Source organism: Myotis myotis, unplaced genomic scaffold (assembly GCF_014108235.1).
Source record: "Myotis myotis isolate mMyoMyo1 unplaced genomic scaffold, mMyoMyo1.p scaffold_m19_p_1, whole genome shotgun sequence".
Lineage (NCBI taxonomy): Eukaryota > Metazoa > Chordata > Mammalia > Chiroptera > Vespertilionidae > Myotis > Myotis myotis.
In genome coordinates this window covers 186,873,988-186,893,029 of record NW_023416313.1, presented here as the reverse complement: position 1 = coordinate 186,893,029, position 19,042 = coordinate 186,873,988, and the positions used below count along the sequence as shown (strand labels likewise).

The following is a 19,042-nucleotide window of genomic DNA, read 5'->3' as shown; positions in this document are numbered from 1 at the left end:
GCAAAAAGAACCCATGTTTTCCGTTTAAAGGTGTTTCTAATCCGGAGTTTCTCAGCCTCGGCGCTGTTGACATTTGGGTTGGATAATGTATTGTTGCTGGGCAGGATGGCGTGGAGTGGGGGAGCTGTTCTGGGCATTGTAGGGTGTTTACCAACATCTGTGGCCAAATGCCAGTAGCACTACCACCACCACCACCACCACCACCACCACCCAAGTTGTGACAGTCAAAAATGCCTTTGAACATTGCCAAATGTCCCCTGGAAGACAAAATCATTCTGGGTTGAGAACCACTACATTAGCCTTCCTCTCTTTTCCTTTTTCCATACAATAATGTCAGTCTAGCATGGGGTTGAGTAAAGAGGTATCTATATGAGAAGCAGCCTAGCATGGGATATTGGAGGCCTAGTTGGGCAAGGAGGGCGCCCACAAGGGATGATGGCTTAATGTGGGATGTCAGAGCTCAATTGAGGTAAAAACTATATATAGGCATGAGGGCAGCCTAGCATGGGGTATTCTGAGCCTGAGCCAGGATGAAAAGGTATCTCTATTGTAGAGGCAGGATAATCTTCTCCAATCCAAAATAGAGAGTTCTTCATTTATATGACTGATAGGCCCAGTTAGGGTGGTTTTCCAGCATTAGAACTTGGTCGCTATGGAGGCCCGTTATTGACTTGATGATTGAATATCTAATTAAGCATATAATTAGGGATTTGCTGGCTGATGTCTCTGTTAATTACAATTGTTTTAATGGTAGAAGTAGCTAGATCAGGAACATAGCTCACAGCTATGTGATGCTCACCTCTGGCAAGTACCTTAACCATAAAATTAATCCCATCTGTGTAAATGACTCTTACAAACATAATGCTAAGCCAAAGAAGCCAAATTAAACAGCAAATTCTACATGGTTCTATTATATAAATTATTAATAAGTAAAACTAATAGGTGGTGCTAAAGTTAGGATTATGCTTACCTTTGGTGAGGGTTGAAGGGAGATGTGAGAAGAGGTCTTCTGAGGAGTTGATAATGTTCTCTTTCTTGATCTGGGTATAGTTAACTTGTAAAAAGCCATTGAGCTGTATGCTTATGATTTATGTTATTTTCTGTTATTTTCTTTATTGTCATCCTTTAACAAAATGTTCACCACCTCAAAATCCCATTTTTTTATTCTTGGAAAATAGTCAAATTCTTTCCTCTGAATCAGAAAATAGAGTGTGACACACCCTGCAGCATAAACCAACTTAAACAGATAGGTGGCAAGCACCACTCAACCTGAGGAAGGCCCAATTTGGAGCACTAATGAAAGTGCTCAGACTACCAAACCATTGGGAGCACAATGAGATGTATCTCGTTCAGCAACATTCAACATCTCTTTATTGAAATCATACTTTATGATAGGTACTTATCTTCTGAAAACATTGTACCTATATCCAAGGATCCACCGAAGTGAAGAAGGCAAAACAGAATACAAAAAGAACACACACACACACACACAAATACACACACTGGTAGATATGTGCATAATTAATTCATTGGAATCACAGAGAATTGACCACTATGATGAAAGGCTTCCTGAAGATAAGTATAAAAGTTGGCTAAGTGAAGAAAATGGGGAAGAGCATCCCAGCTAGAAGGAGCAGTACATGCAGGATACAGAAGTACAACTCAGAGAACTGTCCTCGACATGGAAAGCACAGGAGCCATCAGCATCATCTTACATGTCCCCAGAGCCTGCTCTAGTGCCTGGTGCATGGTAGACATTCAGATATTAGTTAGATGAAAAAATATCTAAAGTAGCATCAGTGGTATTCCAAGGAAAAAATCATAAAGAGCTTATAAATCAGAGTTTATCTGGAGTGTAATGAGGAGCCATAAAATAATTTAAGTATTAGGATAACATGATTTGTTGTATTTTAGAAAGGTTCTCTGACAACTCTAGAAAAGATGAGCATGTGTCTAAAGAGAAGAAACTAAGGGGAGTCTATGTGTGTGCATGCACTTTTACATACATATGCTGTGAGCAGGTATTTGGTGGTGGTGAGAGTTGAAGCTAAGGATATAAGTTTAAATGGAAAGTTTCTGAAATAAAACAGGTAGAAATGATAAGAGTGTGAACTTAGGCATTGACTGTAGGCCTGATGAGTAAGGGATGAGGGTGATTTAGGAGATACAATAAACAGTACTTGGTGTCCATTTGAAGAGCTGGCATCTTGGATGACTCCCAGATTACTTTCTTGGGTGACTGGCTGAATATTAGTCATATCATTCGCTCTGATAGGGGATACAGGTGGAGTAGCAAGTTTGTATTCTTCTGTCTGGAGAGGGGGGCAAGGAAAGGCTTTATTGACTGTGAAAAACAGGAGAGGATATCAGAGATTAAAATGAAGTTCAAACAGAATTGCCCTCAGAAAGAAAACTTCCCCCGCACAACTGGCAAAATATGAACACAGACTTGGGACTTAGTGATTCATAGCAGCAGCTGGAGGAAGGTGTGTGAAAGTCAGAGGGACCAGAAGTAGCAACATTAGGAAAACATTCCTCCTGGGGGAGAAGATCAAGAAAGTAAGGTGTCCCTTGGAGCCGTGGCAGTGAGAGGAAAGAAGGAAGGAGAAAATTAGGGTCTTAGGGAAACGAAAGAGAAACAAGACACACAAATTGTATCCCCACCCACCCACTACCACCACGACATCATTCATTAAAGCTTCTGCTCTTACTAACCTGCAGAAGCTGACTCGCTTGAACTCTATCCATAAAATGCTCAGGAATAGAAATAAACATCATAGAAAGCTACTTTAAGAGGAATACAGAAAATGTGAGTTAATGCATTTTCACTGATAAAAATTCTTCCCTCAAAAGCAAACACAAAACAAAGAAAAACTATATTATAACACTCCAACCAAATAAAATGTCCTCAAACTTGTGGACATACTAATAGAGATATTAATGTAAGGGGCATTGGTGAAAGGAAGAAAAACAACCAAAAGAATGAACGTGAGATATAGAGAGAAGCAAAAAGTGTCAGAGAGAAAGGGGGTGAAATGCAGTAAAGGCAAAGGAAGACCCAAAATACTTACAGAGCTCCTGAAGAAGAAAAATAAATCAATGGAACAGAACAAATTTTTAAACCATAATTGGGAAACTTTTCAGAAATTAGAGAAAAATGGAAATCTACAGATTAAAAGGGCCTACCCTGAACGGATTGATCCAGAACAGTGAACTCTGAGTGATAAATTATTAGATTTTAAAGACTAGTGAAACTATTAAAGTTTAAAGACAAATTTTTTTCTGGGTCTCCAATGGGGAAAAAGACTATTGCCAATTTTTAAAAAGTAGAATGTGTATCATACCTCTGAAAAACAATATGCAAAGGAAGGCTACATACAATAGCATTTTTAAAAAAAACAAGGAAACAAAGTTCAAGCTAGCCAGCCTGTCCTTCAAGTATCAGTTTTGAACATGAAAGAATTTAGGAAATATTTAATGAGAATTTAATATATTTCATTATAGATCCAAGACTAAAACAGTGGTGGAAACATGGATATAATTGTTATATGTTCCAACAAAGTAGAAAGAATAAAAATAAGTAAAGGGAAAAATAAAATAAAATCATTCCCTATTGCATAAGTAATGAGTGGGAATTAGGGGATACCACTTAAAGGGGCCAGATGATAAAAAGTTAAGTAAGCAGAAGAGAGATTTAGGAAACTCTAAAATACATAACATGTACTCATACACATGCAAAGGCAACCACTAAAACAAAAAAGGCAAAAAATAGCAACTAGAGAAAGAAAAAGGATAAATATGAATAATAAAAATGGTAATTATAGAGTTTAAACATATCAATCATCAATAAGCTTAACTCACCTATTAAAAGAAAAAATTATCAAATAGCTTCATAAAGCAAAACCCAGTCCTATGCTGTATACAGGAGACACATCTAAAGCACAGTGATTTAAAAGGATACGCTGAAACCGGTTTGGCTCAGTGGATAGAGCGTCGGCCTGCGGACTGAAAGGTCCCAGGTTCGATTCCGGTCAAGGGCATGTACCTGGGTTGCGGGCACATCCCCAGTAGGAGATGTGCAGGAGGCAGCTGATCGATGTTTCTCTCTCATCGATGTTTCTAACTCTCTCTCTCCCTTCCTCTCTGTAAAAAATCAATAAAATATATTTTAAATAAATAAATAAATAAATAAAAGGATAAAAAAGGGATGTGCAAAAAAAAATATTCGCAGGCAAACTGAAATAGTCTGAAAGCAGAGGTTGCAATCTCCAGTCAAAGTAGAAACTAGGCAAAAAATTATTAGACACAACATAGTATACTTTTTAAAAAATCATTACCCAAGGATATGTTTATTGATTTAAGAGAGAGAGAGAGAGAGAGAGAGAGAGAGAGAGAGAGAGAGAAAGAGAGAGAGAAAGAGAGAAAGAGAGAGAGAGAGAGGCATCGATATTAGAATGGAACATCAACTGGTTGCCTCCTATACATGCCCTGACTGAATCAAACCTGAAACCTGTGCCCTGACTGGGAATCAAACCCATGACCTTTCGGTTTAAGGAAGGACACTCCAACCAACTAAGCCACATCAGCCAGGCCAGAGTATACTTTTCAACGTTAAAAGCCATAATTGTCAATGAAGTTGTAATATTTTTGAGTACCTTATATACCAAATAATACAGCAAACACCTCAACATAGCAGAATTGCTATAGTAGAATACAATTAATCCCTAAACAATCCAGGGGTTAGGAATGCTGACCCCCACACAGTAAAAAAATCCATGTACTATAACATTTGACTCCTCCAAAGTTTAACAGTAATTGCCTACTGTTGATCAGAATCCTTACTGATAGCATAAACAGTTGATTAACACATATTTTCTATTTCATGTATATTATATATTTGTGTTCTTACAATAAAAAGCTAAAGAAAAAGTTGGTTTGTTTGTTTTGTTTTTTGTGTTTTTCCCGATTTTCTGTTTCTTTAGTCTCTAATGGTCTTCACTTTTGGTCCTCCTGTGTTGGGGTTCTTTCCTGCGAATTTTCCGTTGATTATTCAGGAAGTTTTTCTGTATTTTAGTTGTAATACCAGTTTGTTCCTGGGAGCATGTCAGTGCAGCATCCACTTATTCTGCCACCATTTTTTTTCAAGAACAAGTTTTTAAAAATTATGCCCTGCTGGTGTTTCTCAGTGATTGAGCGTCAACCTGGTAACTAAGAGGGCAGTGGTTCAATTCCCGGTCAGGGCACAGGCCTGGGGCTCCATCCCTAGTGCGGGGTGTGCAGGAAGCAGCCGATTGATGACATTTCTCTCCCATCAGTGTTTCCATTTATCGCATTCCCTTGCTCGCTCTCTAAAAATCAATAAAACATGTATATTTTTAAAATTATGTGTGTTAGTGGGCCCTCACAGTTCAAACCCATGTTGAGGGTCAACCGTATTGCACAATGCAAGAAGAAATAGAAACACATGATGGATTTTGACTACATCACAGTACAAGTTTGCTACAATAAAATGTTTCAGGACCATCTAGTTCATTTCCCATCCTAAACCTGAAATTAGCCATTTCTTCAAGGACTCTTGGTTTCTTTTAGTGGGAAGTGATATTTAGAGATCACAATCTTTATGTTGGGAGCCCTCACTTATCCTGGATTGGTCTTTGTTTCTAGGCCTTATCAAGTGGGCAAAGCTTAGGATATTTTTAAGAGAGAAAATTCATCATTAGTTCATGGTGACATTTCTAATTGAAATTTAAAATTATAGAGTTTTTATTTCTTTAACTTTTATATTGTATCTTTTTTCTTGTGCAAAAGAATCTTGATTTCTATGATATTAACAAAGTTAATTTAGTTATCTTAACCTATAGTTTTAAATTAACAATACCAATATTATAAAATTATTAACAGTTATAAAGTGTAGGTATTGTAAAATTTTAAGGTATGTTTGCATTTTTTATCCATGACAAATATCCTTATATGTACAAATTACTGTTTCAAATAATTTATTTGAAATAATTTTATAGATGTGATTAAACCATTTACTCGCAACTTAATTAAGTTCATTTGTTTCATTTTGTTTTTTATTTTTAGGGCTTTGTTATTTCCATTTTATTTTTGCTTTATTTTTAAATTTTTAAAAGATTCAGCATAGCTTAGCTGACATTTGTTTATTTAAAGAAATAGCAACTGAAAGTCTTGGGCTTACAGGAACAGTGTTTTAATCAAAGAATTATTTAGTTATTCAAAAAAGTTTTCCTCAATTATTTTTAAAAATTGAGGAGCTTACTATAATTAAAGGTTTCAGTTATTCAGTAATTCTGGGAGCCTATAACCTACACAGTAGCTCTAGAAAGTGCACACACGTTATTATTAAACTACTTCTGGGAGTTTTTGTTTTGTTTTAATAAATTTTCGGAGAGGAAAAGAGAGGGAGTGAGAGATAGAAACATCAATGATGAGAGAGAATCTTTGATCAGCTGCCTCCTGCATGCCCCATCCTGGAGACTAAACCTGAAATACTGGTGCCCTGTTCAGGAATCAAACCATGACTTCCTGGTTCATAGGTCAACACTTAACCACTGAGCCACACCAGCCGGACTACTTCTGGGAATTTTATAGCAATATTTTCTAACACATTGGAACTCTCCGCAGTCTTACATGAATTTCTTAAACCCCTTAGTTTCCTAATTTGGTTACTCAGGACCTCAGTTATATAGATAACTGCTCACCTACCTTTCCAATACCAAAGTAACTTTTATTTTTAATATTTAATGAAAGTAAAATTATATGCTGAAAAATTATATTTTGTGGCTTGAAATCTGAAATTTAAAACTTTAATCATGAAAGTCTGTTTTAGCAGTAGCAAAACATAAAATTGTAATTCTGTTAGGAATTTTATGGGAAGTTAGAGGATCCTATAATGTATAATTCTGTGATTTCTCTTTTTAGAGGCTGATAAAATACCAGTAATGCGTGGACAGTGGTTTATTGATGGTACTTGGCAGCCTCTAGAAGAAGAAGAAAGTAATTTAATTGAGCAAGAACATCTCAGCTGTTTTAGAGGTCAGCAGATACAAGAAAGTTTTGAAATGGATGTGTCAAAATCCATAGATGGAAAAGATGGTAAGACCAATTAATACATTTAACACATTATATAAACCAAGTAAGTTGTTGATAAAAGTTTAGAGTTGTTTCTAATTTTGACATAGTAATTTAAGAGTATTCAAGTTTATAAAGCTTCTCATTATTTTAAACATTTATAATTATCTTAAAATTTAAAATGTCTATGAATTTCTGAACTATCTCAATTTCTATTTTACTTAGTGTGTATGTTCAATGGCATAACATGATTTACTATAAATGACAAGTCATCATAATGTGCTCTCTAAATTCATTCTTTTTTTCTAAATTCATTCTTTTCAGTAGTTTGTAGTTATTAAAGAAAATTGAACTTATAAAAAGATCCCTTATCATTATATCAAAAGAGCAGTTTTGTTAATATTTCTTTTTTGTATCTCTTAGATGTCTCCATATTGATAACCCACTTTTAATTTTAAACAATCTACTCCTTACATTTCCTTATTCAGCATTTGAATATGTGTGCAGTAGTTTAAAATAATTATATAATAGCCAAGATTACTATGTTTTGTTATGTCTAATCTTGAGTAAAATTCAAAATATGTGACACATTTAAAAATACTTCTATTGTTCCATTTACTGCAGGCAGTGGGATCAACTATTCTGGTGAGTATAACAGTATAGGTGGATTAGAATTTGTAGATTCCTCTCTCTCTTTTTTAAGCGTTTCTTCATCCATGCTTGCCTTTATTTGGGAGGTTTCTTGGCAAGCCCTGTTAAATCTGGTAAATTAAGTGATTCTTTTCCTTCCCCTCTTAAATATCTCCAAAGCAGAATATTGATCAAGTAATTCACAGAATGCAGTTTGGAAGAAATGAATGTCATTGGAAATAATTGTTTATGTAACATAATTAATGGCAAAACAATAAGCTTTAAATTGGCTTTTTTTTTTCTTATAAGTAATAAACATCCCAAGTCTTTTCTCTGTCCTACTCTTTACTCTTATCTCTCCCTAAACACACACACACACACACACACACACACACACACACACACACAGGCATGGAAACTATAATTTAGCTTATACCAAATTAAAATCTCTTTTGTATCTAGTTGATTAAAAGTTTACATAATTGAGGAAAGTTGTGGCTTCTGAATAAATTGGCAATTAAATCTAACAAATGTATTTAATAATAGTTGTCTATTATGTGCTAGATAACATACTCGAAAAATTTTAAATACCATTTTCCTAATCTGCAGAGTCAAACATGTACTCATTTCAGTGTAAAATCCAAGGTCAACGTTTTTAATTTTTTTATTGATTTGAGAGAGAGGGGAAGGGAAAGAGAGAGAGAGACATCGATTGAGAGAGAAACATCGATTGGCTGCTTCCCTTAGGTGCCCCAGCTGAAGATCGAACTTGCAACCCAGGGATGTGCCCTGACCAGCAATCAAACCCACCACCTTTTGGTTTACAGGACAATGGCTCCAACCAACTGAGCCATGTGGGCCAAGGCCAAGAACAAGGTTTTTACATATCAGTGTATAAAGAGCAGTTCAGTGTCTACAGAGCAAGCTCTCTGTACATTCCTGCAGATTGCTGTAGAGATAATACTTTCCCAGTTATAGCACAAATAGTAAATTTCACATATCTGTGATCTTTTATTAGTGCCTGAAATATTTTGTAACCTCTCATCACCACTACCAAAATAAACACAAAAGCCTACTTTATAGTATTTGAAGAACTGACCTTTATTTTATATCATTTCATTGCTATCGGAGAAGGCTGAAATTATACTTTTCCCTTTCTATTAATTCTCCTTAAGTCTTGCCTCAAAAATGGCAATTCACCTTAATGAACCCAGTTTATCCACCCAAATTCTTTACTATTAATGTACAGTAGGTCCTCGAGTTACATGGGAGATCTGTTCCTACGGCGCGATGTAACGCGATTTTCCCGTAAGTCAGAACCCACCTACATAAGCACCTACGTCACTCACATGGAGCACATACAGAGCAGTATTGAAGTGAGACAGTAAAAAAAAATTTAAAAGAAAGATAACAATTCCTGACCTTTACTTGTGGTAAATAAATAATAAAAAACATAAAACACATATGTATATACGTCAAAATGACTGAACTTTTTTTTTATAAATAAATGGGAGATGGCAACGTAACCACGAAACGACGTAACCCGAGGACTGTCTGTATGAAAAATAAACCCCCAAATCCTAAGAGCTTAGAGGAGAAAAAGTATGGTATGAATAATAAAAATATAAGTAGATTGTTTCCCTTTCTCAGTCTGTTTTCAAAACATTTCTATTCCACTTGCTAATTCATCCTGTGGAAGTTCGTCAGCTCTGTTTTATCTCTAGATCTCATGTACTTGGAATCTTGTTTCTATTACAGTAAAAAATAGAATTTCATGTGTCCTCTATATTTCTACTCCCTATTAAAATGTTAAATGTAGTCCTTTCCAGTGTGGCCTAGTTGATTAAGCATGGTTCCCTGCACCAAAGGGTCACCAGCTTGATTCCTAGTCAGGGCACATATCCAGATTGTGGAACCCAGTAGGTGTGCATGCAGGAGGCAACCGATTAAAGTTTCTTAATTATGAGCCAATCATTTAATATGTCTGATAAAGAACATAGTTTATTTGTGTGAGTAGATTTTCATTATGCCTTTGCGTGTATATGCTGATTCTAGAGTACCAGTGTAGGATCTACACTAATAAAAGAGAAAAATGGTAATTGGCATGCGATGATACCCTTTTCATTGGCTAATCAGGGCTATATGCAAATTAACTGCCAACTAAGATTGGCAGTTAACTGCCAACAAGATGGCGGCTAATTTGCATATGTAGGCACAATGCAGGGAGGCGAAAGGGAAAGCAGGAAGAAGCCCCCTGCCACTGACAGTGATTGGAAACCCAGGGTGGAGCTAAGAGCAGGGGGGCAGGGCAAAGTCGGCCCTGGGGCCGCCTTTGCCCTGCCCCCAAGCCATGATCGGAGAATCAGGTGCCTTTGCCGCCCTGGCCAGTGATAGCAGGAAGTAGGGGTGGAGCCAGCGATGGGAGCTGGGCACGGTCGAAGCTGGCAGTCCCAGGAGCTAGGGGCCCCTTGCCTGGGCCTAAAGCGAAGCCCACGATCGCGGGGCCGCTGCAGCTGTGGGTCCCTGCTGCCCGGGCCGGACGCCTAGGCCAGAGGCGTCAGGCCTGGGCAAGGGGCCGATCCTGTGATTGGAGGGTGATGGGGGTCAACGCCTGAGGGCTCCCAGTATGTGAGAGGGGGCAGGCTGGGCTGAGGGACACTCCCCCCCCCCCCACACACACACACCCAGTGCACGAATTCGTGCACCAGTGGGGTCCCTCGGCCTGGCCTGCGGGATCAGGCCAAAACCAGTTCTCCAACATCCTGCAAGGGGTCCCAGATTGCGAGAGGGCACAGGCCAGGTCAAGGGACCCCACTGGTGCACGATCAGGCCTAGGGAGGGACTGTAGGAGGGCTCCAGGGCATGTCTGGCCCATTTTGCTCAGTCCTGATTGGCCAGACCCCAGCAGCAAGCTAACCTACCAGTTGGAGTGTCTGCCCCCTGGTGGTCAGTGAACGTCATAGTGAGCAGTTGAGACACCTTAGCATATCATTAGCATATTACGCTTTGATTGGTTGAATGGATGGCTTGACACTTAGCATATTAGACTTTTATTATATAGGATATTTTGCTAGCTTTTAGGATATACCAAGTACACTGAGTGGTAAAATTCTAGTTAGTAATAACAGGAAATTGTTAAACTGTTAAAACACTTTTGCATTGTAATCTTTCAAAGTGATGATTCTTTGAAGTTCATTAGAAGAAAACTTCCTTTTTTAAAATATACTATGGCATATCAGCAAAATATCAGCATATTTTATTATTAACAAAGATTATAAATTCAATTCAGTATTTATGCTGTTTTATATTTCCAACCATTTTATTGGTTATTCAATTTTATGTAAAACATTTATGTATTAAGATGTGACATTTGACTTTGAAGATTATGGAAAATTTGGTCGTACATTTGAAAATTATCATTGGTCTTAAGGAAAAAGTATTTGCTGTCCAAAAAGATATTTTTGTTGGAAAAATAACTCAAATTTACCACAACTACAAAGATAAAAAAAATATTACAAACTTTTCTTTTGCTTCTTACCACCAGGCTTCTGAAATTTCATATTTCATTAATTTGAGGGGGAAATACCTTTTCCACCTAAATTTTCTCATGTATATGTGATAAAGCCTGACTCTTCATATTTTCAGGAGAGTTTGAATGCTTTCGTGTGCACATAATACTGTATGCTAAGCACTTTTCTGAAAGAAATAGGGTTTCTAGAATCTCAAGGGTATTAAGCCTTTTGGGAAGGAAAAGCTTACAGATGAAAACAGTTACAACAAGTAAGTACAAGATAACACAGTAGATAGTGACTATTATACACTCTGAAAAGAGATTTGGAATAAAGAGAGTTGTTGATTACAGTGCAGTGGAGTTAATCAGGTGAGGCTTTCTGGGGAAAAAAAATCCCATTTAATAATTGAAAGCATTTTAAAATATAGTATTTAGCAACTCTTATTAAGTTCTATGGGGAATTGCTAAGAAACTAAACAGAATTCTTGCCTTAAAAGACATTAAACTAAAATAGTACTTTTTCTTTCTGACTTTGTCTGTATTTTGGTTAGGGTAACTATTGCCACAAGTATATTGGATATGTTTAGTATTTTCTCCCTATTAATTTTCCTACTAATTTCAAAGTAAGCATTGAATTAAATACATTGCTGAAATAGATTGTGCATAACTCTTTTAGTACACAAAAATTTGTGATTTAGATACTTTCATCTAAATTTCTTTTTCTTTTTTTTTTAGTTAAAATCTATTCTTATCATACCACTTCCTAGGCTAGGAGACATTAATCTAGAAGCCAAACAAATGAAAGTCTAAATTTCACTGGGGATGAATCATACAAATAAAATCAGGCCTTCAAATAAGTAATTTTGTAAATACTGCAACCTAGTACTAGATTAGTATCTTATTCGTTTTATAATTCATCTATATAAAGCAGGAATCAGTAAAATATAGCCAGTCGAACTAAAAGAGTTAGTCCTGTACCTCACTGTGGCCAAAAAATGCATAACCTCAATCTATTTGTGAAAAAATAAACTCAAATTGAGAGATATTCTGCAAAATACCTCTTCAAAAATGTAAAGGTCATAATTAACTAGATGGAGGGAATCCTTTCACAATGTATATCTTCACCACAATGTATACTTTAGATATTTTTATTTGTCAATGATACCTTGAAACTGAAATATTTTTAAAATGTCAAAGTCATGAAAGAACAAAAAATTAATGAATTTGCCACAGGTTAGAGAAGACTAAGAAAACATGACAACACCATGGTGCCTGGATTGGGCCCTAAAGCAGACAAGGACATTAGTAAAGAAACTGGAGACATCTGAATGAAGTCTCTATTTTAGTTGATAGTATAGTACTAATGTTAATTTCTTGGTTTTCACATTTGTTCTATAGCTACACTAACGTTAGGGGAAGCTGTACTATTTTTGCAACTTTTCTATTTCTAAAATTATTCCATAATAAAAAGGCTTAAAATTTTTTTTAAAAAAAGCCCTAGCCAGTTTGACTCCGTGGATAGAGCATCAGCCTACGGACTGAAGGGTCCCAGGTTCAGTTCCAGTCAAGGCTACATACCTCAGTTGCAGGCTCGATCCCTAGCCCTGATCGGGCAGCCAATTGACGTGTCTCTCTCACACTGATGTTTCCCTCTCTCTTTCTCACCCTTCCTTCAACTCTCTCTAAAAATCAATTGAAAAATATTCTCCGATGAGAATTAACAAAAAAGAAGAAGAAGAAGAAAGGGAGGAGGAGGAGGAGGAGGACAGTAGAGGGATTAAAATAAAATAGTAAAAAGCATTTAATTAAACCCCCCACAAAAAAAAGAAAAAAACAGGAAAGGAAGAACAAAATACAGATGGAACAAAGAAAAAATAAATGGGAAATGATAGATCTTAATTTACCCATATCAATAACTATAGTAAATACATATAAGTGAGCTAACAATCCAATTAAAAGGCAGAGATTGACAGATTTGTTAGGTATGCAGGACCCAACTATATGCTGTCTACAAGAGTCACACTATCAATATAATGTCGCCGATGGGTTGAAAGTTTAAAAGTGGACTTTTTACTGTTCAAACTAATTTGGAGTGCTATGACAGTACAGCTGTTGGTGGATCTGTAAGGATTTACAATGTTTAATATTTGGCATGTAAAGTTGTACTCATTTCTATCACTGTTGCTGGATAGGGATATCACAAATGTCAATATAGAATTTCAAAAGTCAAAAAGATGGGCAGGAGAGGAGAGGGGTAGGTTTAGAGAATTCCCATCATCTAGTTCTTAGTTATTAATTTTTATAAATTTATCTAACTTAATTTCTCTGAGGTCCAAGAAGATTGCCAGAAGTCTTCTCATTACCTTTGGCAGGTTTGAGATGTACAGACCTTCTTCCCCTGAAGTTGAGTTTATCCAGGTTGCCAGCTTTTATAAAGGGAAAAGTTACTGAGTTGTAAGAGGTGAATTATAGTAAAGAAATTTCTTAGAAATGCTGTATTTTATACTTTAAGTATTTTTTTTGTGCAGGACTTTAAAAGAAAATTTTTATTAAATGCTAGCATCTAAAAAGTTAGCATTTCCAATTGTATCTTGAGTTTATATATACTTTTGCTAACACAGCATAAGAATTTATAACTAAATGTTTATTTTAGCAAAAAGAAAAAAAATGCTTTCTGGCACTTGAATTTCTTTTAATAATGATTTCTGTTTGGATTGATAATAAAGCCTTTTGTGTCTACTTTTATGAATATTTGAGTTGAAAAAATTAAGCTCTCTAAGCTAACAGGATGTTGGTAACAAATAGAGCAAATGACTTTCAAGTGAAATAAGATTTAAATTTGAAAAAAAGAACCCTGTCTATTTAATTTTATAAAAATGTTTTAAATAAATATGCTTCTCTGTTTTGAATACATTGGGGTGTTTGCCCTTTTGTTAATTCCTAATTTATACTATTCCTTTAGAAAGGAAAGCCTTTCATTTTTGTATCTTGACAAGCTTTTTGAAAGATTTTGCATAATTTTCAAGTGGTCATTATGGTTCATATGTTTCCCAATAGTTCTCTTTTAGTAAATATGGAATTGGTTCGTGTTAGTTTTACTAGTAGATTTAGGAATTTTAGGTTTTGTTTCTTTGGTTAATAAAGTGTAAATTCTATGCCATTTTGATCTACTTGGATATGTTAGCTTTTTCCTATTGATTTTTTTTTTCTAAATGTTTTGTACAAGTAGTACCTCTACTCCTCAGTAATTGACCAGAAGGCTCATGAATGAAGAATCATTTTCAGTGATGAAAATTGTTTCAGTTGTCATTTTCCACCCCCTGTGACAATGAAATGATTTTATAATCATGATATTCTGACCATTTTTTAATCCTAGTCTATAGTTTTTTATGTAGTTAAGCGCCTTGTACGCATTTCTCAATTACAGTGATTGCACCAATCTTTATACTTCATCTTTGTACGCATCAAATTTTTTTTTATTTCTAGTATCATACAACAGGAATTAAATACTTACCCATTTGCACAGTAACTAACCTTTGAATGTCACATTAATGTAGAAGGGAGTGAGAATGAAAATCAAATGTATTAGAACATAAATTTAAACTAAATCACAAAAGTTCTGTGGGTCATAATAGTTCATTTTAACTGAACTATTAACAAATGGATTTGTAAGTTCAAAGTGGATTTTAAAATAATTGCTTTCTTAAAGTATAAAAACATATTGATCTATAATTAGCAATATTTGACAGGGGAAGTGGTGACTTTAAGGTTCAAGTTATCTACTGATTTGCCAAATATCAAGTCTGTCCAACTATACTCTGTATAGCCTGTTTCATGCTTATAAGATGTCAGCATATATTTTTACTAATGACCTTTTTTCATTATTCTATCACTAATCTTTCATTTTTTTATCATTCGTAACTCAGTTAAAAGTAGAGCTTTGAATTTGATTTGTTTTTGTTTCATTTTTAAAAGTCTTTTAACAACTTGAACAGTTGTGAAAAGGATATTGTGTTTCTGTGGGAAGGCTCCATTGTACTCTAGTAGTTGAAAACATCTAGTGGAATGTGTACTGTGCTATCTTCTCACGAAAGCTGAGTTAGATATTTAAAATGTTCTTTATTGCATTCTCAATTTGCACATCAGTTGTTAGCTGTCAGAGCCACAAATTGGGTGAGAGTAAATAACCTTAGTATTGTAAGGAAGGGGATTATAAATCTCTTGCACATACAAAAGTGCTATGCTCTGTTTTTTTATTCTACCTATGCAGAGACATTAAAAATAATGGTTGCATAGTTGTCTTTAACTGAGAAATTTAGATATCTTTTGCCTTTTTTCAGTAAAAGTAGAACATATATTTGATAAACATTGATATTTTGCTTCACTGACTTTTAATTAGAAATTATATAAATAAAGCACTTAGAATGTTTGTCAAATACAACTCATTTTTTAAAGTTAATAAAATAAAAAGGCAAAATAGCAAACCTCATTTAAAATATACTTTGAAGCTCAGTGTTTTTGCTTTCTTAGTTGCCTACCACCTCCCTCCCTTCTCCCTCCCTTCTCTGTTCAAATGGAGAGGATATAAGGCGAGTACAGATGCGGCAGGTCTTAAACGAAAGCGTTTCCAAGGTACAGTAATTGTAGTTTTATTCCTCCATGTAGTTATATTCCTGGCTTATAGCACTTAGTTGTATCTAGAGCATTCAGTAGTATTTAAGATTTAGAGATTATTAGTATCCATATTTAAAGCATAGAAATGTATACATTGTGCAATTTTTTTAGTGTTAATTTTAAGTGGTATAAACATTTGTAAATGATGTGTGTAGTCCAATAATGGGATATTCGCCAGTATTAAGAATGAAATTTTGTAGGCCTAACACTGTTCTCTTAATATCTTCATCTTGAAGTTTCGCTATTTTCATCATATGTTGCTCAAAACTATTTTAACAAAAACGTGGTTTAGAATCAGACAAAAAGGCTTAAAATAGTGACTTGGATTGGACATAGAATTAGAAAAGTAAATAATTGTTAAATGTAGTAAAGTATTTTCTTTAATTTATGAAAAGTTCTTTTAAAAAGCTGAATTTGTACATTGTTTTCTTTGGAACTGAAGATATTATTAATGTTTGTTGTGTTAATTGTATCTCAATCTTGTGTTCAGTGTTAGTAATGTGTCCTGGCAGGTAAGTTAAATATAAATTAGTTTCTGATAAATTTTTGAATTACATTTGTAACATAACTAATAAATACATTTTCCTGGAATGGATTTACTCTTCTATGTATTCTGGTAGGAAATAGGTTTACAGTCAAATCTCGGTTCTCGAACATTTCCCATCTGGAATAATTTGGTTGTTCATAGAAAAAATGTCTACGTTGTCCAACCAAACTTCAGTCTTTGAACTGACAACTCTTTCAAGCTGGTACATCAGCACAACAAAAAGCATCTCTCAGCCAACAAAGGACAGAATGCTTTTGTTGCTGGTGAAATCTAGCACAATTTTTCAAACATAAAGAGGCCATCAATAGTGCTAATGTTGCTAAGGTTGTGAAAGAAGCAATGCTCACTGACAACTGAAGAGGTAGAGAAACTTGTTGATTTGGATAAAGGAAAAGCAGCCAGTAACAGCCCTTTCAGAGGCAGTGATGTATATAAACAAGCAAAGATGCTGCATACTGACCTGAAAGACATCCATGAACCGAATGCTAAAAGTAATTCCTTTAAGGCTAGTAGGGGATGGTGGTTCAATAAATTTAAAGAAAGTGTTTATAGCCGAAACCGGTTTGGCTCAGTGGATAGAGCGTCGGCCTGCGGACTGAGAGGTCCCGGGTTCGATTCCGGTCAAGGGCATGTACCTGGGTTGCGGGCACATTGCCAGTGGGGGATGTGCAGGAGACAGCTGATCGATGTTTCTCTCTCATCGATGTTTCTAACTCTCTATCTCTCTCCCTTCCTCTCTGTGAAAAATCAATAAAATATATTAAAAAAAAAAAAAGAGTTTATAGATTAAATAGTACTTTAGACATGTACTGTATATAAGAAAGGTTAAAACAGGAATCATTTCAGGGTCTGGGACGGATTAATCAACTTAAATTATTTCTAATGGGTAAAAATAATTCCGTTTTCGAACAAATCAATTCCAGAACACATTAAGTTTGAGAACCGAGGTTCCACTGTACATAAAAATGTCTTAGGATCTTAGATCTTGACCAAGGCTATATATATTTTTTCATATTTAGCTTGAGGTTATTTTCAGCCCATCTTCAAATCAAAAGAATATTAGACTGTGCTAGTAATTATTCTGTGTGAAGTCACTTTATCTCTTTGTACCTTTGTATCTTTGTATGTAATGGGAGATAATACTTGGCTTAGAGGACTTTTAGAAAATAAATCAAGCATAATGATTTGAAGGTACCTAGTTTTCTGAAGATGGGTATATGGATTTTTCTTACTTCTATACCAGAGATAGAGGAAACATTTAAGTTCTTCAAAATATAATAATTATTAAATTATGAATTAGTGAACATGTTATGACAATTTTCTTGATTCATTGCTTCCACAAACATTATTAAATTTGTAATACATGTCAGGCACTGTGTTAGGACACTGTGTTTGGTGCTAGTGATACAAAATAATCAAGACATAGTTCCTGCCTCACAGAGCTTATGAATTTCTGGAGCATATAGGTTTGATTTTTTAAACTCATTTCTACCAACCATACGGCAGTTACAGAAATGCAATAACCATATTTTGATTTGAGCATTATTTTTTAAAAAATTTGATTTCTTACTAAAACATCTTTCAACTTTGAATTTTTCTTATGGTGAGCAATATCCAGTGATAATTGGCTTTAATATCCATTCCAGAAATACCTTATACTCTAGTAAATTAGATTATTTTTTTCCCATTTAAAGATAATTTTTTCTCTGTGAGACTTGTTTTATTTTGCACTGAATGAAATTTTTACAGATCCCAAAATAAAAATCAACAGAAGAAATGGAGCTTAAGTTTCTGTGTCAAAGTTATTGAGGACTTTGAAATAGTATATCACCTGGGAAGGCAGTACTTTATTTATCACAACACATTAAGAACATGTTACAGGTTAGATTTATGGTAGTTAAGCCATTTATTCCATGTTGTTATAATAAGATGTCATTCCCTGTAGCACGGTTAATCATTATAAAATAAAATCCCTATCCATTACTTGCTTTACATCAATATGTGTTTCAATGAAATAGTTTTTTTTTTTATTGAACTAAGTTCATATATGGATTCAAAAATCTGTGTATTATAATTTTTCACACAAATGGAGTTTGTCTTGGAGACCTTCAATCAGTTTTTCCTTTTTTGCAACAGCTGTTCATAGTTTCAAGTTGAGTCGAAATCATGTGGACTGGCACAATATGGATGAAGTATATATTTATAGTGATGCAACAACATCTAAAATTGCAAGAACAGTTACCCAAAAACTGGGATTTTCTAAAGGTAATTGTTAAATATTGCTATAATTTGTTAAAATTTGGGAAATCTGAGTTTTTCTCTTCTATTTAGAATAAGCTATTCAAATTATATTTTAGGTATATTTTAAATATGTATTATAGTTAATGACAGTTACTAACCTGTTAAATGAAAAGTTTATTAAGGTGATTGACTTGACATGTATTCATCAATGAATAATTATATATTTAGAATGATCTGACAAGATTAATAAAAAATTCTTTTATACTTCTAAAAACATAAAAGCAGTCAAACCTAAGGTACTAGTGTGAAAATAAAACCTCGAGATGGAAACACAGTATTAAGGAAGA

The 19,042-nt window shown here is 34.8% G+C and overlaps 1 protein-coding gene across 10 annotated transcripts in view; it reads left to right on the top strand.

The window, feature by feature from the left end:
- DDHD1 (DDHD domain containing 1) overlaps positions 1–19,042 on the top strand; it is a 79,874-nt gene that overhangs the window by 16,438 nt on the left and 44,394 nt on the right. For 5 of the 10 annotated variants that reach the window (XM_036307377.1, XM_036307443.1, XM_036307394.1 and 2 more), the window contains exons 2-5: positions 6,943–7,116; positions 7,717–7,737; positions 15,764–15,865; positions 18,591–18,719. In XM_036307377.1, coding sequence (XP_036163270.1) covers positions 6,943–7,116; positions 7,717–7,737; positions 15,764–15,865; positions 18,591–18,719 — 426 coding nt within the window. The remainder of the gene's footprint in view (positions 1–6,942; positions 7,117–7,716; positions 7,738–15,763; positions 15,866–18,590; positions 18,720–19,042) is intronic. The other 5 variants (XM_036307403.1, XM_036307435.1, XM_036307420.1 and 2 more) reach the window with 3 other exon arrangements.